Source organism: Oryza glaberrima, chromosome 2, assembly GCF_000147395.1.
Source record: "Oryza glaberrima chromosome 2, OglaRS2, whole genome shotgun sequence".
Taxonomy (NCBI): domain Eukaryota; kingdom Viridiplantae; phylum Streptophyta; class Magnoliopsida; order Poales; family Poaceae; genus Oryza; species Oryza glaberrima.
In genome coordinates, this window is record NC_068327.1 from 10154180 (window position 1) to 10176702 (window position 22523).

Sequence of the window (22523 nt, forward strand, 5' to 3'; positions counted from 1 at the left end):
AAGCAATTTAGTTTCATAACTCTTTCTTCTAAATACATGTTCAATATATATCTAGAAATAGTCAAAGCTCTTTTATAAATATACTCGGGCCTATATGGTTGTTGCCTAATATTGTCACAACTCAACTTGTCATAAGTGTGATCAATAATTTGTTAGCCACAAGTATGACAATATTTGGCTAGAAAAATAAGTGTATGACATGCAAGCTCAAGGAGGAAAGTGTGGCTTGCCACAATTAAAACAAAAAACAAACAAACAAACACTAAGCTAATAAACTGTGACATGCCTAACATGTGATGTGGTAATATGTGGCATTCAACTAAACAACACAACTTCCCAACTTCTATTTTCTCGTTTTCCACACGTGCACTTTTCAAACTACTAAATGGTACATTTTTTAAAAAGTTTTTCTATAGAAAAGTTGCTTTAAAGAATCATATTGAATCCATTTTTCAAGTTTAAGTAGTCATGTGCTAATCCGTCGTTCCGTTTTATGTACAGGAGAGAAAAGGTTCCCAACCCTCAACGTTGAACGCAACCTAAGTAATTGATTTAGCTTTCTACCAGAGGGAGGCACTTTATGTAGTAAAGAGTTTTATGTATTAAGGAGAATTTTACTTTAAATTTGTAGTTGGCCATGTGTTTGGTCATAAATAATTTAAAGAATATTAAATTTATTTTCCTACCTTTTTTGAAAGTCAGCACATAGCTGTTCAAAAATTTGATTTGAATATTGAAAATAATCTCGCATGTCATTTCATGTATTTTTTGAATCAAATTAATTCCCATAAAATTTGTTTAACATGGTTGAGGCTAGCCTTGGAATAAAAACTCAAAAAGTACTGTAATTAGTAATCTGAATCTTAGTGCTTAACTCTTGAGGGACTCCATACCAATTTTTTCTCTAGTATTGCAAGTCATCAAATGAAACATGTAAGTCACACTATCTCTTGTGACAAACCAATAAACTAGAGAAAGATAACTCCTTATTTTGATATCCTTCATACATAACACTCTAACACTCCTTCTTGTACTGTTTTCTCATTTTTCACAATTGTTTTTGACTCGGAGAAAATAACACATGGTTGGCTATTTTTGCAAAAATCAAATCTTGAATAGACCCTCGCCCACCTGACACCTAGTTTTGTTTTTTAAATCCTCGTAGTTTCACATGAAATATAGTAAGAAGATAATTTCTCTTCTATGGGTAGCGCTATAAATGTGGAAAGTAGAGAGCTGTTTTTGCAAAACAGCATGCCCTCCAAAAAAAAACTCTTGCCTTTTCCCATCATCATCTTTTCTTCCATGAGCGGCATCCCCACCGTACGTGATCGTGCCTCGTGCCGGCTCCGGTGCCGCCCTCCTTCCATATTTTGTCACATTGTTGTTGCTCTTTCTCCGCCGGGTCCCCTCTTCCCTATCAAGCACGTCTCCATCTCCTTCCCCAATCCCCAACCCCTAGGTGAGGCAGCAAGAAACCCATAATGAAACCAACATTAGTATAGTAAAGGTGTTGTGATGGCTATCATATCTGTTACGACCACGACAATGACAGCTAAGAGCTGCAGCAACCAGATCAACCGCCGCTTGCAACCGTAAGTATGTAACAAGTAGTTGTGAGCAACTCCTAAATTTACAAGCTATAATATTATCTAATAATAACATGGCACGCCATTTTTCATATCACCGCAAAAGAGTTCTTTCATTGCCTTAAATTGTTATTTGTTGAAAAACATTTTTCCTACTACTGTAACTCTTCCCATCTTTCTTTCTCGTAATAAACGTGGAGAGGAGTAATGGTTGACGAGGTTGACGCTAAGAGCAGGTACAATATCAGACTATAAGCCAGCTATAAACACATATCGAGGATATTAAAGTAGAGAGAGATGAGCAACGGGCTACAGATTTGTAGCCAGTAGTACGGACTCTAAGATGCAACGTGTGTATGACAGGTGGGACCAGATATTAGAACTGTAGTATATATTTATAGGTAACTATTGTATGAATTGGCTATTGAATCGACTATAGATGATTTAAAGCTAGTAGTTGGTTATACTATTAAACTTGCTCTAATTTTACAACTCTCTGTTTTATTATCTGCCTGTTTTCTTTTTCTCTTTTTTAGGGGAGCTTCTAACTGCTGTAGCTTCTCTTAGAATCAGAAGCTCCCCAAAACAGTTCAACTTTTAGTCTAGATTCTGAGAAGCTATAGTTATAGAATCCAGAAAATGAACTGGAAGCCAGAAGTTGGGAAGCCCAGATTTTTCAGAAAATGAACTTAAAGTCAGAAGTTGGGAAACCCAGTTTTTCCAGATTCTCAAGAGCCGCTTCTAATACCTTAAACTCCCCAAATAAGCCATTAGCAAACTCGTCTCTATCTTCAAAACCTGATCCCAGCCCTGATACTAGAGGAAAGAAACACGTTGTTTCCAAATTGGAACCCCGGAAGAACAACCATAAATAAGCAAATCAATAATCCCTTCCCTTGGTCCCCTGTCTATCTACCCAAGTACTCAGTCGGCGCAACGCAACACAGTCAGAGTGATCGCCAGTGGGGAAGGCTACCAGCAGCAATCCAATCTAATCCACCTCCACTCCCCCGCCGCCGCCGCACCTGGACTGCCCGGATCCGCCGCCGCCGCCGCCGCCTCCTCTGGGGTTGATTGATGGCCACGCCGTTCCACAGCCCGCCCTGCCCAACAGCCGAGTTTCTCCTCCACCGTCTCTAGAAGCTTCACCCCCCCACGTCGCCGCTTCCCAAACCCTAGCCTAGCGCCTCGTCGAGGGTGAGAAGGAGGGAGGGGCATGGATAGGATCGTCGGGGCAAAGTACAAGCTGGGCCGCAAGATCGGGAGCGGCTCCTTCGGGGAGATCTACCTCGGTTCGATCTCTCTTCCTCTTACCCCTATCCCTCCTCCTCCTCCTCCTGCTTTTCCCCCTTCTTCGATTCGGTTCTCGGATCTGATGTGGTTTTTTGCTTTCTTCCTCTTCTCCTGCAGCCACGCACGTCGACACGTACGAGATAGTCGCCGTCAAGATTGTAAGCTCTCTTCCTCCTCCTTCGCTAATGTTAGATTACTTGTTGCGGAAATTAGGTTTTGGGCTGATTTCATCGTTTTGATAGTTTAACTCGCAGTGTGCCGTGCATGTGTGTTCTATAAAACCCAGAATAAAATGTTAGGTTACAACTTAATTCGCTGTTGATGTTGGTGAGTTGGAATTGTGTAGTAATCCTTTCTGTTTGGAAATCACTGGTTTATGCTGAAATGGTATACATTTTTTGTGGGAGTGAAACTGCATGGCCTGTAGTCAGTGCCGGAGCCAGGATTAGGACAGGAAAAGAGAATATGTGTGTGTGGGTGGGTGGGTCGCAAACAACAATGGCAATAGAACATGAAATGGTAACTAGCAGCTAAAGAATGTCCCGCTCTCTGTTACTGTGAACACATTTCCACGAAGTAGTAGATGCAGTCTGCAATGGTGGATGTGTTCAAATTTGCCCGCCAATAGTGAATGTATCTCCCAATGAGGAATGCTATTATGCTTCGTTTCGACGAGACATGCTAAAGCTAATATTCAACTAATGATCCCATGTTTGTAAGCTACTGCTGTATTTATGTTTTTTCTGTAGTCATTTATGTTTTACTGTAGCTTCAAACCAAGCAGTGGCAATAAACCATATGCTTACATTAATCACATAATTAGGCACTAGGTGCCCAAGAAAATAAATTTCTTGAGGGGGGTGTGCCATTGCTCTAGTTCAGCCCCTGCCTGTAGCTACAAAAATTTCAAGTGGATATCATGGAACAGAGTATGGTTTCCTACACAACTGTGCTATGTGCCCATTAGTATTGCTCATTGAAGAAAAGTCAAAACGGTGCATGATAGCAGGTCTCAATTTATCTTTTGCACCTACTATCCACTTTCACTTGTGGGTGTCTTTTCTAGATTGTGAGTAGCTAGATGTTTGGTGTGCTGCTGTGAAGTATGCGAGTTCAGAGGAGGAGCGCTTTGCGTTATAGGAGGAAACTATTGTGCCTCATTTGGTTCTTAAACAGACTTGTGAACACCTAGTTGGTGTCTTAGTTGTATTTGACACAAAGAATTGAAAACATTCTTTATATTTTGAAATTCGAATTCAATTCAAATGCTAATTTTCAATATTTATTTTATCTAAAATTTATTTTTAAAAGGGAAAAATGCTTTACTTTGTCTTTCCAACACATGTAATTTTATCCTAGTTGAAGATGCTAGACGTTTAGCATTCTATCCTTGCATTGGAAATTTCTTCTTAAGACGTTCAATTTCACGACTGACTATTCCAAGAAATAATAAGTGAAATAAAACTTTTAAAGATCTCATTTTGTTTGGTTTTGGATTGAACTTGTCGTGAAACTCTTGTAAACAGTGTTTTATTGTATATTATGCTTTAGTGATGTACCTTTTCTGCTTTAAGTTTCTCTCTTTTCTTATTTTCATATAATATATTTACATTGTATCGAATTAGATGGTAATTCGCATATTTATGTAGTATAAGGCCTCTGATATATCTTCAATATGATATAGTTTCTTTTGCCATGTCACTGCAACAACCATTATTTAAGAGGACATTCGAACTGTTTATCCATTTTATTGTGCTGATGTATACTGCAACTGGTTATATTCAGGAAAGCAGCAAAACAAATCATCCCCAGTTGCTTTATGAGGCCAAGCTGTATAATGCTCTTCAGGGAGGGAGTATGTGTTTGGTCTTTAAATGGTTCTATTTTCTCATTTTTTTGTACCAGAGCTAACCCAAATCCTTCATACCTGTGAATTCATGTAGCTGGAATTGCAAACATAAAATGGTGTGGCATCGATGGTGAGGACAATGTGCTTGTTATTGATTTGCTGGGGCCAAGCCTTGAGGATCTATTTGTTTATTGTGGTCGAAGATTCTCGCTAAAGACGGTCTTGATGTTAGCGGATCAGATGGTAATGATAGAATTGGCTTCAATCTTTCATTGTTCTGTTTGCAAATGGAGATGTAACTATGGAAGCTAATGTCTCTTTTGTGAAAAATATGGCTATTGCTTGTTGATACTACTTTTAGTTAACACACTATAGGCACTAGAACATTTTAGAACATTTTTTAGAAACTAGCACCAAAGGTGATAGAGGGGTTTTAGAACATTTTTTTTTAATTCTACTGTTAATAACGTAACTTCACGTACACGATATACCTGTACCAGGATTCCATATTGCTTGCAACATACCTTTTTTTCTTGAATTTTGTAACACAAATTTAATTATCCGGTAGTTTTTCTTTGATGGTTTGTTCTATTTCTTGCACTCTTATCAGCAACTTCAAAAATTTGCCTGAAACTTTTTTGCTGGATAATTTTGTATACTGATTTCTATGGACTTACCTATACAACCTGCCGAACCATGTTTTTTCTTTTTCTTTACCGATCCATTAATTGATTTCTCATTTAATCATGAAGATAACAAGAGTAGAATTCATGCATTCCAAGGGATATTTGCACAGAGATATCAAGCCTGATAACTTCCTCATGGGCCTTGGTCGTAAAGCTAACCAGGTGTGTAACAAGTGGCTGTTTGTACATATATGTTGTGATTATGCGCTGTAATTGTTTTGCCATCTAACTCTCAGGTCTACATTATTGACTTTGGGCTTGCAAAGAGGTACCGTGACGCAACTACTAATCGCCACATACCTTATAGGTGAGCAAGTAGTTAACCCCACATTTATTTTTTCTTTTGTTATTTTTCGCTATACATTAATTTAATCTTCTACTTTCTGGTGTAACATGTGTTGTGTGAGTGTCGTTAACCCACTTGCCATTTTTACAGGGAAAATAAAAACTTGACCGGCACAGCTCGATATGCAAGTTGCAACACTCATCTTGGCATTGGTGAGAAATATAACAATTCTATTTATGTGATGTCATAAGTCATAACTTTAGATGCTGTAATCATGAATCGTGATAATTGTACTGTTTGATTATTTGTCGTGAAATTCCACTTAAATAAAGCGAAGTTATTATTCTATTACTTTCCTTTTACATCAATTACTAAACTTAGTTTTGCTATCCCTTGCCAGAGCAAAGCCGAAGAGATGATTTGGAATCCATTGGTTATGTTCTTCTGTATTTTCTCAGGGGAAGGTAGTATTCTTCAGTGTTAATAAGCTATTCAGACTATATTTTTCCTTCTCGTTGTGGCAGAATAATTTATGATTGTAAGATAATATCTGTAACTGCAGCATGACCATTGTTAACAAAAAGGTAGTTATATCCTCTTAACATTAATAAGCCAGCTAGATTTAGTCTTGAATTTGCCATGTGCTATTGTGCTTGTATTATCCATAGATTTTTGTTTCTCTCTCTAAACTAACTATGCATTTTGTCCAGTCTTCCTTGGCAGGGTTTAAAAGCTGCCACAAAGAAGCAGAAATACGATAAAATAAGTGAGAAAAAGCTCGCAACACCCATCGAGGTTGTTTAAGTTTGCATGCTTTAATTTATGTAAATTATTCACACCTTTTTGTTTCGTTGATGTGATTGCTTATGGAGTTGTTGGTGCAGGTTTTATGTAAATCCCATCCCGTTGAATTTGCTTCTTATTTTCATTATTGCCATTCATTGACATTCGATCAACGGCCGGATTATGGATTTTTGAGAAGGCTCTTTAGAGATTTGGCTGACCGTGAAGGTATAGCATCAGAAGCACTAGTGGTACATCTCCCATTATCTTATGTTACATGAACTTAATATCTTGTTCAATAATTTGGCCACCAGGTTATCAGTATGATCATGTTTTTGATTGGACACTGTTGAAGTGCAAACAATCCCAAAAAGCAAAGGCTCAACAAGTATGTTTCAGTGATTGCGATCTTGCTTCTTTTCACATAATCGTGATCGTTCTTATTTTTTAATTTTTTTTAAAATTTGAACAATTGTCAGAAATTTATGCATTTTAAATGGGTTAATTGGATCCCAGATTGATGTGCTTAATGGAATGTCTGTGATTTCTCCTAGATTGATTTTTCACTTATAATCAGTTTCTATTTGTGATCTCTATCTTAGCACCTTTTCTGATCTATCTCTCAATCTCTTCATTGACAGCAAGATCCAGGTGTAAGTAGCCGGGCGGTTCCAACGAATATTGAGAAGCACCAAGGTAGCAGATTGCACGAAATTCTTAGTATCAATAGATGCATGGTATTCCTTTAATACTGTGGCTTTTGTAACTTAGTCATGGTTGTCACCTGATTACTTTCAGTTAGTGTGTCACGCCCAACGGAAGCTTCTGGTCAGCTTGAAGCAGAGCAACGCCCAGCAATTAGAATGCAATTCAAATCTACTGCTGAAAACAGTCGTTCAAGTAATCGGCATACTGACAAATTGGTAAGTTCTTCCTATTATTTGATGAGGAAATTTTCCTAACTAAAATAATGTTCGACTTAATTTACTGTAAATAAATTTGAATGCTAATGAAATTTCAGAGTGTTATTAAGATCTTACATGCTCCCATTTTTTTAACCTGATAGGAATAGAACTTTACACATGAATGTTAAGGTGCCCTTTGTTTGGTTATATAATCTTGTCATATTTCTCTGCAGAGAGTTGGTACTAGCACTGAAAATGTCTTGTTGCAATCCACATCATTTGGTCATGCTGATGCTCCAAGGAGGAATATAGCACTTTCAAAAACTCAGGGCCTCGTTGATTCCAATGCTCATGGAACTAACAATCCAGGGCCTTCTACTCACCTTTAGCGTCTGGATCAGTTCATGAGAGCATATTGGTCCATGCAGACCACCATTGGTGCGACTTCTTTCAATTCTATGATGTCCTTACACCTTCTTTATGTAGATGTTATGGACAATTGTGTGGTGCTTTTGGGTAATTTTCTTCTGCTTGACCTTACGGAATCTTTGCTTTCCCTACAAAATAAGTGTGTAGAGATGGTATGGTTTCATCCTGGTAACTGTAGGCATGCATGATTAGAGTTGGAATCCACCATGTTGTCGCTGTCATTGCTAGACCCTCTTATGAGTTATGAGCAAGTTTTCAAAATGTGAGTGAGAAGATAATGTGTTGCTGTGACAAATTCTCCTTGAACACACTTTCTTGATTGTTTAAACAATGCAGGTGGTATCAGAAGCAAAGTTTGTGGAAGCCTAGAAAAATATTAGGTAAAATAAAATGGGAAATACATGTATACCTAGTTGTATGTTGGCTCTAGGCATGTGCCTTATTTGACAATAATAATAGTTCAGGCGTTTAAAAATGTAAGTGGTCACCTTTTAAGAGATACCGTTTGGTCCATATGGTATTTAGCAATCATTGCATTTTCAGTGTCTCTGTAACCTATTTTGGTGATGCCAATATGGCCACTCTTACCTATGTTTCTCCTGCATTGCCTAGTGACCTTTTTTGCTGCTATACTTGTAGGTCACTGTATATGACTTCGGGAGAGAATCCAGAGCAAAGCTGTATGCCCTCAAATGTTTTGGTGCATGAAGCCGTTGCCAAAAATTGCTGTCAGGCTTTTAAGGTGTCCTCTGTATTGATTGAGGTGATTACTACCTAACAGAAACAGTGGTTAGGTGTGCTGTTAGCCTGTTACTGATCTTTTAGCGTGCAGTGGTCAAGAAGTTCACTTTTCCATATTATGTGGATAATATATGGAAGCTTAGGAATGTCAGTACCCTCTTTTGTGTTCTACATGTGTGAATGCATTGTAACGTTTTACCTGGGCTCATTTATTCAGGGTTCTTTGCCAATTAAATTTTTAACGATGCTATATTGATTGCTAAAAGAGATCTTGGAGGCTCATTGGAACAGCTTTAGCCATAATTAGGGATCAGCGCCAGTGCGATAATGGAACTTCCACTCATCATCTAATTGTGGGATCTCCATCTGACTTTCAGTTGTAAGTTGACTGGAGATGGATGCTATTTGTTCTATTGTACTATTAAGTAACTGCAATAGAATTTCTCACTGAAATATTTTCTCCCTCACCAGATGTCAGTTTGCTGCTGTCAATCCGCCAGCCAAAATTGAGATCTTATTCAGCTTGGATGGGCTTGCAGTCTCTAATGAGTTTGGCATCATATCCATCCTATCAAAGATTATGAGGAGCTTTCTCCGAAGTATTTATGATTTGGTTAGCATGGCATACTTCATTTTCATCTTGACTTGTCAACATCAATATTCCTAAGCAAATGGTTTGCTTCCTGTGAAAAATGGCAGAGCAAATTCAGGGCCATTTGGACTTTCAAGTGCAACTCTACTGTGGCTTATGATGCAGATCACTCTTTGAATCTATGAGAGCAAGAAACCTGGTGGTTTTGTTTCACAGAGGTAAATTGGTTGTCATTTGTGCCATGTGAGCTGTTGACACTTGGCGCAACATGGCTTGGCTGGTGTGTGTTCTGCTAGATGATTTCTACTCTGATGTGTAATGGAAGAGCTCTCGTGTCATAATTTGTATAGAATCAATATTTCATTATTCTAATATTTATAAAGACATAGATCCAAATGAAAGCGGGGTTTTTGGCATGGAGCTTCAACTTGTTTGAGTTAAAAGGAATGAAATCGATTGCTTATACCATTCTGAAGAATCAGACCTTCAGCTACCCTATTGTCGGAAACTTTGTGCTTTATCTGTTTGTTGATATCGCAAAAGGTTCATTTGAATGTACTGTGCACCATACGTTTGATGGTTTGAGTGGCTCGGGCATTACTTCTGGGTGTAAAGCCAAATTGCTTATGTGTGTTAATGTAATTTGATGTTATGCTCATTCCTTCTGGGATTTTAAGTTGTCATAACCTCGTGGTAAGTGGAGTAGGGTCTGTTTCATTCTTGGATTTGGAATGCATCAACTTGTTCATTGCTTTGAACAGTTTATTTTCAGATTAAGCTTCAAACTTGGAACAGATCAGGTAGCTAGGTCCTGTTATCTATTCATCTAAGCTATGTTTTGTACTCTTCCCGGTCGTCACGGGGTCGAAACCTCATGCTCTGTTATTTATTCAGACACCAAAAATTCTTGTCATGGAGTTCGAGCTCATTTACAGTGATTGCAACAAATTTATCTCTGGTCACGAGTCATTCAACAAACAGAACTGGCACCCAGTTTCTGAACAAGTTTTACTCCAGTTCCTTTGCAAAGTCAATGTTATCGACAAACACCTGCCATGACAAGAGAAGAGTGAGCAAATGTTTCTACTGATGACCAGCAGAAGAAAGCACTTTGAAACATTTGGCTGATTGAAGCATATGATCCGATACCGATTTCCAGCCATCAGGGTCCAGGATGGACGTGATCTTGGTGTTGATCCCCGGCAATGGCCCCGGCTCCCGCACCACCTGCCCTCCGAACAGCTTCACCACCTCCGCCGTCTTGTAGACATCGTCGGTTCCGATCGCGATCTGCGTGAGCATGGCGCGATCGCGACGTCATGCCAGTTCAGCTCTAGAAACCATTGATGGGGTGAATGGAAGAAAGGAGATCCATGATAGATGGAGTGTTCACCTGGGCATATGCATTCCCCTTGTCATATTCAGTGACACCATAGTTGTATGTCAGCTCCAGCACAGCATTCTTGTCTTCAGGACCATACCCCATCATTGCCACTGTGTACTGCACAAGCACTTGAAAATGTCACCACATTGTACATGAATGGTCCCCCAAATGAAGTTCTTTTTTTTTTTCTGCAGATTGATCACCTTGTATTCAGGGTTATCTCTCTTCCTTAGCAGCTCCATGCCACAGGCCTGCAAGATGGATCATCCAATCCAATGCTATGAGAATCATCAAGGCAGGATAAGCTCCGAAATTGCGCGGGTTCTTATTTCTTTTCGGTTTTGGATTCGAACCTTCTCATAGAAGCTTATGGCCCGATCAAGATCACCTACACGGAGCATCACCTGGCACAGGGGCTCTGGAGTCCCTGGCCTCTCAAGGATCTCAAACTTGTAGCCATCTGGGTCCTCGACGAAGGCGATCACCGTCTTGCCGCCCTTGACAGGGCCGGGCTCCCTGGTCACCTTCCCTCCTTTCGCCCTTATCAGCTCCACCGTCTTCGCCACCTGCCATGATCAATTCCAAGAACCCCAAACACAATTGAGCCAAACTTTCAACCAACCATCAGACCAAGCAAGTGATGATCAATCACACTTGCGATCGATCGCAATTGTCGAGAGCTGAAATTACATCGTCGACGGCGATGCCAAAGTGACCGAAACCCGCCCCGATGTCATACTTGTCGACGCCATAGTCTGCGCCATATGCGAGAGGTGAGACCAAAGGAGGAGGAGGAGGAACATATCAGTCATATGAGAGAATGAACAATGTGCAATGCAAAATTATGCAATGGGAGGAGTGGAGTAGCGGTTTTAACTGTAGGTGAGCTCGACGACGAAGTGGTTGTCCTCCGCGCCATAGCCGAGGAAGGCGTTGGTGTACTTCTCCTCCGGGATGTCGCGCTTCCTCAGCAGCTTCATCCCAAGGCACTCCGTGTAGAACCTATGCAGCAGCAGCAGCAGAAGATCAATCAATTGAGGAAAAATGTCAGATTGTGTGTTTGATTTTCACTTCTCAGTAAGAGATTGTATCCGTGAAGGTGATGAGGTTTGTCTACTTGATTGTTCTGTCGATGTCGCCGACGCGGTAGACGACGTGGAGCAGCCGCCGGTTGTCGCTCTTGGCCCAGGCGAAGGCCTCCTTGCTGCCGAAGGCCGCCGCCGCCGTGGCCGCCTGCGCGGCGTCCGGCGGCGAGGCCCGGAGCTTGGGCGCGGCGCTCGCGCCCCGGCTCAGCCTCACCGGCTCCGGCTGCAGCGCTGCAGTCCATCCAAGAAGACGTACAGCTGACCGATCGAACCGACTGAATTTGCTTGGAGAGGAGGAATCAGCCGGGGGTCGATAGGGGGGCTCACCTGCGGCGGCGGTGGAGAGGAGCAGCGACCTCCGCGGGACGGCCGGCGAGGCGCAGGCGGCGACGGCGGCGGCGCGGCCGGCGGCCATGGGGAGAGCTCTCATTGTGCGGTGCGGTGCGGGCGGTGAAGCTTTGGTCGGGGCGGTTGGTTGGTGTTGCCGCTGATGCTATCCTTAATTCCTGGCTGCTTTGCTCCTTCCTTTCGCGCCACATTTCCTTTTTTATTTTCCCGCGTTTTAGATGTAACCGTTGAGAAACAGGTGGCACATCAACATATTCACGTTCCCTGTGCAGCTATGGTTTTGGAGCACCACCAACAGAGTACGTGTCTTAAATCCTCTAACTGAATGACTTTAGCGTCACCGATATGCAGGTTTATAGTAAAGTGAATTTATATATGTCAGTGATGACTTAAATGGAAGAATTAGCGTTCCTCTCGATGGATTGTGGAAACCATGAAAGGTTTGATGAAAAATTTGCCACCTCCGCCAAAAATCATCCCAAATGTGATACAAACACCAATAATGGCGGAGCAGGTGGCTGTTTAACTAATAGGGCTTGAGTGCTTGACAACGATCAAACAATCAATTGTTAAGGACATTGACAGACTTGTAGTGGTGGCAGCAACCACAGAGCCCTAGCAGTTTCCCAACCAGGCAATCTCTGCCTCTGTCGATTATAGAAATCGGTAATAATAAAATAGTTAACACACGAGACCTAAACCTAAAGTATATGGATATGCATAGGGACAGAATTTAGACAAATTCAGGTTGAGAGGTAATACCCTACTCCTATTTGATAATTATATCCATCGGGTGTAGTATTGATCTGACGATCTAACTGTGACATATCTCGCCATCTATGGCTATGCCCTTAGATTCTTATTTGAGAATTATATCTGTCGGGTGTAGTATTCATCTGATGATCTGTTGTGGTTTATCTCGCCATCTATCGTTATGTCCTTAGATTGTTCCCTGCTCACCTTATATAGGTTGGGGGTAGGGTTACAAAAAGAAAACCTAATCGGACATGGCATTAGTTTTCTAGTCTATTATATGGTAGTACCTGGTTGGGAAAATAGGTACCGCCATCGAATACAAGACAAAATTGTGACCGAGTCATAAATTTTGGCCAAAAACGTCACATCAAATGTTTAGACACATAGATGAGGCATTAAATGTGGGAAAAAAACCAATTGTACAGTTTGCATATAAATTGTGAGACGAATCTTTTGAGCCTAGTTACGTCATAATTTGACAATATGATGCTACAGTAAAAATTTGCTAATTACAGATTAATTAGGCTTAATAAATTCGTCTCGCAGTTTACATGCGGAGTCTGTAATTTGTTTTGTTATTAGTCTACGTTTAATACTTCAAATGTGTATCTATATACTTTAAAAACTTTACACCAAATAACTAAACACACCCTCTATTACATAGGGTGTGTTTAGTTCACGTTAAAATTGGAAGTTTGGTATAAATTGGAACGATGTTACGGAAAAGTGGGAAGTTTGTGTGTGTAGAAAAGTTTTGATGTGATGGAAAAGTTGAAAGTTTAAAGAAAAAATTTGGAACTAAACTCGGCCATAATATATAGATCCGGCTCACCTCCTATCTCTAGTTAAATATGGAGGCTGTAGTTAAATATGAAGGCTGTGTGTACCGGTACCAACTTTCTCCACATCCATGTTAGGAACCCACTACTTCCAACTCAACAACAAGCATCCACCATAGAAGCAACAACTGTTTTGGGGACAAGAGAAGAAGAAGCTATGGAATACAAGTGCTGGAAACTTCTAGAACCGACGGGGGAAGGCTGGAGATCGGAGGGGAGGTAGGGGAGAGAGATCGACGAGGGTGCCCACCGGCTGCCCAAGTCGCCGCCGCCGCCGGGAGCTTCAGCTCCGCCAAGTCCAAATGATCTTTCGATGCCCCCTGGTGTTGCCGACGCTGCTGCTTGTATGCTGCTCCTTGTATGCTGCTCCCTTCCGTTTGCTTGGGCCTCATGGCGATGGGCTGACCAGCCCGTGTGTGGCCCACCCGGGATCCTGACAATCCCCTCTTCTTGAAATTCGGCTTGTCCCCAAGCCGATGGAATACACCTCCCGGATCCCATGGTTGCTCCAAATATTTGGTGTTAGACAATGAACCATCATTGAAGAAGAATAGAGAAAGTAGATTTAGCTTGAATAACTGCTTACTCCATGTTAATTACTCCTGGGTGATGCATGACAATGGCACTGTTACGAATTGCTTGCCAACATTGATTCCCAACAATTTGATATGCTGCAAACAGTGACAACCTCGCTTGATCAACACCACTGTAGGAACTAACCCAAAAGTATATTTCTCATCATGAATTGAATTAGTGTCTGCTTCCATTCCTTTCATCCTTTTGTAACCTTTTTCTTCAGCAATCACATATAGGAAATCTCTTTCAACATTCAAACCAATGTAATTTGATTCCAAACATGATTCAGATTCTGATATCACCATGCAAATTATTCTCATATTCCATTTCTCCACTATAGTTGGGTAGTAGTTGAGCAACATCCCCCAGAGATCAACAGATGATAACCAAACAGATAATGATTCAGGATCAGAAATAACTAGATTGCTTTCCTTGCTAGCAAGTGATGTCAAACTGACCTGGAAAATCAAAGCCCAAAACTGGTGCATTTTCTGCTCAAAGCAAGTGGAAGTTTCAATAGTCATCATTTTCTTTTGCTCATTCCAAGGAATTATACTTGCAGCAAAATCAGTAGTGCAACCCTTCCCTACTCTAGCTTCCAGCAAACCAACTAATGGCAGCCAAGGTGGCATCCATTGCAATCTGGTCCTGAAATAGCTGGGGATTGGCAAGGCTAGATATGGATTCCAACATTCCTGTGTCCCTTCCTCAAAACTAGTGTCAATAATTCTACTACTCCTTGTCATCTTCTCATCCCATGCAATTATACTCAAAGCAGTGACATAATTGCAACATTTCCTGCTACTAGTTTGGAAAGGCAAAATTCTGAAACTTGCTTCATGTGGTGGAGGCCAGGGCTCCAACTCAACCATTTCATTTGATAAAACCACCCTTTGAAGTATAAGAGCTCCAATACAAAAATGCACCCATGCCAAAGAACTTACTAGACTTGGTGGAGGCCAGGGTGGGACGAAATAGAATCTCATCCAATGATGATTGATTGCAGTCTAGGTCATATACCACTTCTTCCATCCTGACCAGGCAGGTGGCCATGGGTTTTCCTTGGGGTGTTCCATCAGTGGCTTATTGTCACTCTCAGTACATTTCATCGAACACTTCATAGGCACCTGATCTCCCACGTAGATGGCATCACCAAGCTTTAGCACTGTGGGTGGAGATGGTTCTACCAATGATGTCATGAACTCCATAGGGCTAGCATAAGCGGGAACGCAAGCACAACTTGTTCAGTGCCCTGTTTGACGCCGGAGCCAGACATCGAACACTTAGCATGCGTCACCTTGGGGTGGTCAAGATTATTGATGTCAGTGGCACCGATTGCGTTCCTAGTGGCTACCAACTCCATAGAGGCCGCGGCAGTGGTGGCGGACGTAACCACTATAGCCACAGTGAGATCGGGCTCGATGGTAGGACCGGAGCATTTCGTCAAACACATGGTGGGCGTGACCTCGGGTGAGTCCTTGGTGACGATGCAGGGGGCGTGGCCCTTGTCCTTGTTGTCTCCTAGCTCCCAGGTAGCTGTTGGAGCAGTATCCTCACCAATGTGACTTGAACTCGCCATTGCCCAAGTGAAGTTGTTGTTGGGGCATTCTGTCAAACACTTGGTAGGCACTGGAGTAGGTGGTGCCATGGGTGCTGTAGGTGATGTAGCCTTGAGAACAGCGGTGGTTGCCCTGATGGCTGCAATTATTTCCTCGGAAGCCTTGCTCCTATGAACCTCTATCTCTTCCAACTTTTGAAATATCCGATTGATCTTTTCCTCTTGCATGCGCTTGGCCTCCATTTGTTCAAACTTCTCCAATATCCGATCTAGAACTTTGTCCAGCCATTTCTCCTCTTTGTTCATGGTAGAATTGATGGGGACAGGCTTAGATGTCCTCTGATCTTCCTTGGGCATCTCAGATTGGCTAGGCATTCCATCGAACAGGTTGTGGGCGTTGGTGTCATGAGCACCACCCTTGCCCAAATCCAACAACCACTTGCATGGGGCGTTGCTGCAGTACTCTCCCATCAACTCCATGCTAGAAATCCCACGAATTGACAGCTCTGATACCAGATTGTTAGGAACCCACTACTTCCAACTCAATAACAAGCATCCACCATAGAAGCAACAGCTGTTTTGGGGACAAGAGAAGAAGAAGCTATGGAATACAAGTGCTGGAAACTTCTAGAACCGAGGGGGGAAGGCTGGAGATCGAAGGAGAGGTAGGGGAGAGAGATCGACGAGGGTGCCCACCGGCCGCCCAAGTCGCCGCCGCCGGGAGCTTCAGCTCCGCCAAGTCCAAATGATCTTTCGATGCCCCCTGTTGTTGCCGACGCTGCTGCTTGTATGCTGCTCCCTTCCGTTTGCTTGGGCCTCATGGCGATGGGCTGACCAGCCCGTGTGCGGCCCACCCGGGATCCTGACAATCCACTAAACACCAACGAAAATAATATTACTAAAAAATAAATTTGACATTAAAAAGTTATGCACAATGAAATTAAATTCAGGCTAATCCGGATATACATGCATGTCATTTCATATGCTTATCTAATATAAAAGTAGTGAAAAAAGTAAACTTTCTAGCAAAGTTTCAACAGCCGCATCGTCGAAAATACATGGCATGTCCGATTTCCGCTTGGAGACGAGCATGACTAATAGAATGTGAATAATTCATTCCAAAATTTTGTTATTGGGTTTGTTTTCTAAATTAGGAATAGAAAATGAAAAAAAATTATCTATTCAAGAAAAAGCCTAAATTTAATTTCTAAAAACTAAAAGTGCAACATTTTATTAAACTACCAACCGAAATATTTCCTTTTCCACTGTGCCCGCGCGAAAAATGATCGCTCCTCCACCCGCCCCATGCGCGGTAAGGAAAAAAACTCGTGGAAAAGAGAGATTGGCAACGGGAGATGCGGCATCGCTCCCCCTCAAATAAACAGAGCTATGAATGCGGGTTTCCAAAATATTAGGATCAAGATAGGATAGCCGTTCGATCCTTTGCTTGGAGCCTTGGAGTAAGGGCATCCACAATGTACTTCAAATCCCGTCCATAGTCAATAAAATGATACATTCAATTACCTAACCATACTGTGAAAGTAGTGTATAGGAGAGAAATAGCAAAACTCATTCATAAGCATATAGATTGCCCATATAGAATAAAATATGTCATTTGTCTCTATTTCCTCTCTCCTCCTACTAATACTTACTACCTACTCCCTCAATTCCATGAAAAACCAACCTAGTACTGGATGTGACATATTCAAGTACAATGAATCTGGACAAAGGTATGCTATAGGTATGCCTAGATTTATAGTACTAGGATATGTCACATCATTTGTTTTTTCGGGACGGAGGGAGTATATACATTATGAATGTTGCAATAGTTAAAGTCCACAAATATGGATCCCATCTTTATAGACTCCTTTAGCTATAGCTATATAGTACATTGGTGATTTGGTGTTGCCCTAACCACCCCAAGTCTAAGTCCTTGGAGAAACTTCTTTTTATGGATAAGTCCTTGTACGTCCCTACGGTAAATGAAATCGCGATTTCCCCCTCGTCCGGCAGCTCACGCCGCCTCCGCTAGCTCCCCAAGTCGAAACGTCGTCGCCCCTCATCATCTCCTCCTCGTTGTCGCACCCCCAACCGCACGCTGCCGCCGCTCGCTTCCTCCTCTCCTCGTCTCACTCCAGAAAGCCAAGCTGCAAAGCACTATGGCACATCCCATAGCAATGGCAGCATGGACACACAGCCATCGGAGCCGACCGTGGTAAAAGCTTTCATCGCGGTGCCTGATATATCGACGCCGACATCGAGCACGCCCCAACTCCATGTGAGTTCACCCCATCTTTCCTTCTACTTGCTAATCCAGTGTTTGGTCTTGGATGTCAGTCTGATAGCTCTGCTCCTGCTATGAGATTGATGAATTTGTTTGTTGCTTCACCTGTCCGTTCTCCCAAAACATGTTGAACTCGGTGCTGCTCGAATAAAACTTGTAGTGTTGATTTGATTCCTTTGTTTAGGGATAGCTATAAGGGTCACCACCATTCACATGGTAAATTGCAGGTCCCAAACGACATTACATTTTAGTTGTGCAGGGAGTTATATAAACTTCGAAATAATTCATTCTAATATTCAGTGAAAAGGTTTAGGGTGAGAAATACTGCAAGTTTTTTTTTAGACTAAAAGAGTCTAAAATAACAATACTCTCTGCATATCTCCTTGAAAAGGGGGCTACTGCAACGAAGAAGTATTATGGAACCATAATGGTTTGTTTTACTCAGTTGTTTGAGTAATTGAGTTTAATTTCCATAAACATCCACTATTATGATGTAAAATATTTGAAGACCGGACAGGTGAAGATGATCTTTACCAGTAGAAGCCAATAGAAGACTTATTCAGTTTGGCCTTGGTAAAATCTGAAACCTGAAAACTTAATGTTCTGTTTTCATATATGCAGATCCAACAAATGCTTAGTTATTACTCCGTATGGTGGAATTCCATCGCTTATCAGCCTGGTAAAGAATACTGTTATTAATTTTCTAAAACTAAGAGCAATGCCATAACTTATTCTCTATCCACTTATGATAGGAGGTTTTATTCTTATGAAATTGTTTATTTCATTATTGATTCCTCAATTTTCTGTAGTTTTTTCTATGCGTGCTAACTCAGCAAGCTCTTTTATGGGCCTAATTGCCAAAGACAGATTCTTTTTTACTCTAGATTGAATTACATTATGTACATAACAAGTTGAAATCAGATGTGCATATTTAATGGCTCAGTTCTGCCGACCAATAATAACATAATATTTAAACATTTAGTTCGGATCATAGGTTCGTCTCGATATCTAATTCTAGCTGACTGACTATCAATTTATGTATTTTTGAAAAAAAAAATCAAATTTAAAGTATAATCCAATTATAATATATTATGGCCCATATATACACAAGGCTCTTATACGGGCATCACAAAGTCGCGCAACGCGCGGCTAGGTGGCTAGTTATACTAGTTGAAATATCTAGGAGATAAGAGAAGGCAAGCAATGGAATTTGTTTTTCCCATTCAGGCATTCAGCCCCGTTTGGAACTCAATTCCACAATGTTACTAGCTCACTTCCACAATGTCAAACTGCTTGAAATACCAGTCCCTTTCTTCTGCCCAATTCCACAATGTTAAATAGTTTGAATACCTTTAGTTTAATTTCAAAAAAGGAATTTGAAGATTCCCTTTCTTGTGCTCAATTCCACGATGTCAAACAGTTTGAATACCTATCCCTTTCTTCAGCTCATTCTGAATCTTTTTATCTTATCTATAACGAGTCATTTTTTTTCACCATGTACATCGTACATCATTTCTTCTACTGTTGAATAGTAGCTGAGAAGCAGTGTCCATTCTCATTATGCCTGAATTTTCAATCCATTTTCATCCAAGTATCCAATTCAAGATGTATTTGCAGGCTATAGATGAGCTGAAAGATCTCCTTTCTTTTCAAGCAAGAACAAAGTTAAGCAAGGGAAGATCCAAGAACAAGAACACCAATGGCTGACGAGTCATGGAGGGCGCCGGCGATAGTGCAAGAGCTGGCGGCAGCCGGCGTCGAGGAGCCGCCGAGCCGATACCTGCTACGGGAGAAAGACCGTTCTGACGTCAAGCTGGTCGCCGCCGAGCTGCCGGAGCCCCTCCCCGTCGTTGATCTCAGCCGGCTAGATGGTGCCGAGAAGGCCACCAAGCTCAGGGTGGCTCTGCAGAATTGGGGCTTCTTCCTGGTCAGCTTCTAACAAGTGATTCTACTTTGCTTCATAAAAAAGACTTGCTCATTTGTATTCATTTCTCCAATTTGTGTGGTTGTGTGTGATCCAGCTTACCAACCATGGAGTAGAAGCCTCTCTGATGGACAGCGTGATGAACTTGTCGAGAGAGTTTTTCAACCAACCAATCGAACGGAAGCAAAAATTCAGCAACTTGATCGATGGCAAGAACTTCCAGATTCAAGGGTATGGAACTGACCGGGTGGTTACCCAAGATCAGATCCTGGACTGGTCTGATCGGTTGCATCTCAGAGTTGAACCCAAGGAGGAGCAAGATCTTGCCTTCTGGCCTGACCATCCTGAATCTTTCAGGTCACCTACTCACCTCACATTGATCGATGTTTTACTTTCCAGTTTCCACACGTCTGAATTTCTTTCTCTTTTGTTTTTTCTTTTTTTGCAAAATATAGTGTTTCTTACTGTTCATATATTACTTACAAAGTAACAAGGATTGTTGTCTGAATTCAGAAAGTACCACTTGACGATGTATCAAGAAATGGTTTTGCTGAGCTATTTGAGAGCCTTTTCTTCTGCAGGGATGTTCTGAACAAGTATGCATCAGGAACCAAAAGAATTAGAGACGATATCATTCAGGCTATGGCCAAGCTTCTTGAGCTTGATGAGGATTACTTCTTGGACCGACTCAACGAAGCTCCTGCATTTGCAAGATTCAACTACTACCCTCCCTGTCCAAGGCCTGACCTTGTGTTCGGCATCAGGCCTCACTCCGACGGCACCCTCTTGACGATTCTTCTCGTCGACAAAGATGTCAGTGGCCTGCAAGTTCAGAGGGATGGCAAGTGGTACAACGTTGAGGCAACTCCTCACACATTGCTGATCAACTTAGGTGACACCATGGAGGTAATTGCCTTATTGGCATCCAACATCCAAAATACTTACTCTCTGAATCTGCAGACATCCAGTACTTCCTCCGTTTTATATTATAAGACTTTCTAGCATTGTCCACATTCATATATATGTTAATGAATCTAGACTCATTAACATATATATAAATGTTGTTAATGAATCTAGACACATATATGTCTAGATTCATTAACATATATATGAATGTGGGCAATGCTAGAAAGTCTTATGACCTGAAACGAAGGTAGTATATCTGATGATAAATCCAGGGTTTCTGAATGCTGATGCATATTTGGATGCAACATTTCTGTGCAGGTAATGTGCAATGGCATCTTCAGGAGCCCGGTGCACAGGGTGGTGACAAACGCCGAGAAGGAGAGGATCTCCCTGGCCATGTTATACAGCGTGAACGATGAGAAAGACATTGAGCCGGCGGCTGGTTTGCTGGATGAGAATCGGCCTGCAAGATACAGGAAAGTGAGCGTCGAAGAGTTCAGGGCCGGGATCTTTGGAAAATTCTCTCGAGGAGAGAGGTACATCGACTCCCTGAGGATCTGATCTCGAAGAGAGCATGATTGTTGCAAGCTCAGCAGCTTTCAGTAGCAAGTATTTCCTTGGGAAAACAAACATTTTTCCCCCCTTAAGGGAATTGCTGAAAACATGTCGCAAGTTCTCGTAAAGAAAAACTTTTAAATTTAACTATGGTATAATTGTAATATAATTACATATGTAATACCCCCTCCGTTTCATATTATAAGACTTTCTAGCATTGTCCATATTTATATAGATGTGGGCAATGCCATAAAGCCTTACAATATGAAACGGATGAAGTACTATATTGTAACTACGGTACTGCACTCTTTTCAAATTACAAATTACTTGTCATCCTAGCTAGCATTCAAAATTTATATCAAAATATTTATCGTTCTCACGTTTCAAGGCACTTTCCTACCCTTTATCAGCGTAGCCATACTAGTAATACATGGTGATAGTAAGTAGTAACTTTATATCATGACATCCAACATATATTAAATTGTTCAAGTATGATGAAACTTAATTAATGTACGCAATTAACACAATCTACCAAAACAGTTTTGTCATTAGTTAATTATTATGCTAAGAAAATAAATTTCACATAATCCACCTCGCTGAAAAAAAAATCATATAGCTCTATAAAAAAACCATATAACCCTATAAAAAAGGAAAAAAAATCATATAACCCTAGACATGTGGCATGAATAACACAAAACCCTCACCTCTGGGTTTGTCCCAATAATAAATTCCTAAGGTTTTTTCAGATATAATCCGTGGTACAATATAACTGTTCCATTAACTCCATCATATGAAGCTAGTTAGTGGCCCTTCTTTTCAACCCCACCTTCCTCTCCCCATTAGCCCTTATCATCAAACTTGCACATCGATAATTTGAGCTCTCAGCTCTCTTGCAGTATTGAGGTAACCAGTCAAAAATTACAAGATAACAATACTTGCAATGCCATTGGCTCATTGCTGATAACAAAAATTGACATAAAGGAATTAGAAAATAAAACAGAAATTTAGTGTGCCAACACTGATCAACATAACTTGGAGCCCTTTCCACCACATAGTTGTCCGTGTTTAGCTCTAAACTCGACCATACCTTTTTTTTAATAATGGAATTTACCGGCCTTTGCTTTAAACAAGCTATAGTCAATTATTATAGGGAAA

General features: G+C 41.2%; 3 protein-coding genes across 9 annotated transcripts; 2 read left to right on the forward strand and 1 right to left on the reverse strand.

The window, feature by feature from the left end:
- Positions 1–2427: 2427 nt before the first annotated feature.
- LOC127762304 (casein kinase 1-like protein 3) lies at positions 2428–9928 on the forward strand. Of its 3 annotated transcripts, none has more exons than XM_052286752.1 (17): positions 2428–2881; positions 3000–3040; positions 4668–4737; positions 4826–4974; positions 5484–5579; positions 5654–5724; positions 5854–5915; positions 6104–6167; positions 6414–6498; positions 6588–6714; positions 6801–6874; positions 7128–7182; positions 7285–7409; positions 7625–7829; positions 8460–8583; positions 8779–8940; positions 9033–9928. In XM_052286752.1, exons 1-14 carry the CDS (start codon positions 2806–2808, stop codon positions 7778–7780), a joined length of 1251 nt encoding a protein of 416 aa, XP_052142712.1. In that variant the 5' UTR covers positions 2428–2805; the 3' UTR covers positions 7781–7829; positions 8460–8583; positions 8779–8940; positions 9033–9928. The 3 variants fall into 3 exon arrangements, with proteins under 3 accessions (XP_052142712.1, XP_052142711.1, XP_052142710.1); XM_052286751.1 differs by having other exon boundaries at positions 8460–8940; positions 9033–9174; positions 9261–9927; XM_052286750.1 differs by having other exon boundaries at positions 8460–8940; positions 9033–9927.
- An 80-nt stretch (positions 9929–10008) lies between these two features.
- Positions 10009–12146, reverse strand: LOC127762305 (probable lactoylglutathione lyase, chloroplastic). The gene is made up of 9 exons (XM_052286753.1): positions 11950–12146; positions 11655–11853; positions 11415–11539; positions 11228–11292; positions 10891–11103; positions 10741–10788; positions 10547–10654; positions 10303–10443; positions 10009–10203 (listed from the first exon to the last, which is right to left on the reverse strand). The coding sequence occupies exons 1-9, from the start codon at positions 12050–12052 to the stop codon at positions 10162–10164; spliced, it is 1044 nt and encodes a 347-aa protein (XP_052142713.1). The 5' UTR covers positions 12053–12146; the 3' UTR covers positions 10009–10161.
- A 5586-nt stretch (positions 12147–17732) lies between these two features.
- LOC127761472 (protein SRG1-like) lies at positions 17733–21731 on the forward strand. Of its 5 annotated transcripts, none has more exons than XM_052285766.1 (6): positions 17733–17977; positions 18605–18662; positions 19589–19910; positions 20005–20264; positions 20489–20813; positions 21132–21731. In XM_052285766.1, exons 3-6 carry the CDS (start codon positions 19683–19685, stop codon positions 21372–21374), a joined length of 1056 nt encoding a protein of 351 aa, XP_052141726.1. In that variant the 5' UTR covers positions 17733–17977; positions 18605–18662; positions 19589–19682; the 3' UTR covers positions 21375–21731. The 5 variants fall into 5 exon arrangements, with proteins under 5 accessions (XP_052141726.1, XP_052141725.1, XP_052141727.1 ...); XM_052285765.1 differs by having other exon boundaries at positions 19601–19910; XM_052285767.1 differs by having other exon boundaries at positions 19638–19910.
- The last annotated feature ends 792 nt before the right edge of the window (positions 21732–22523 follow it).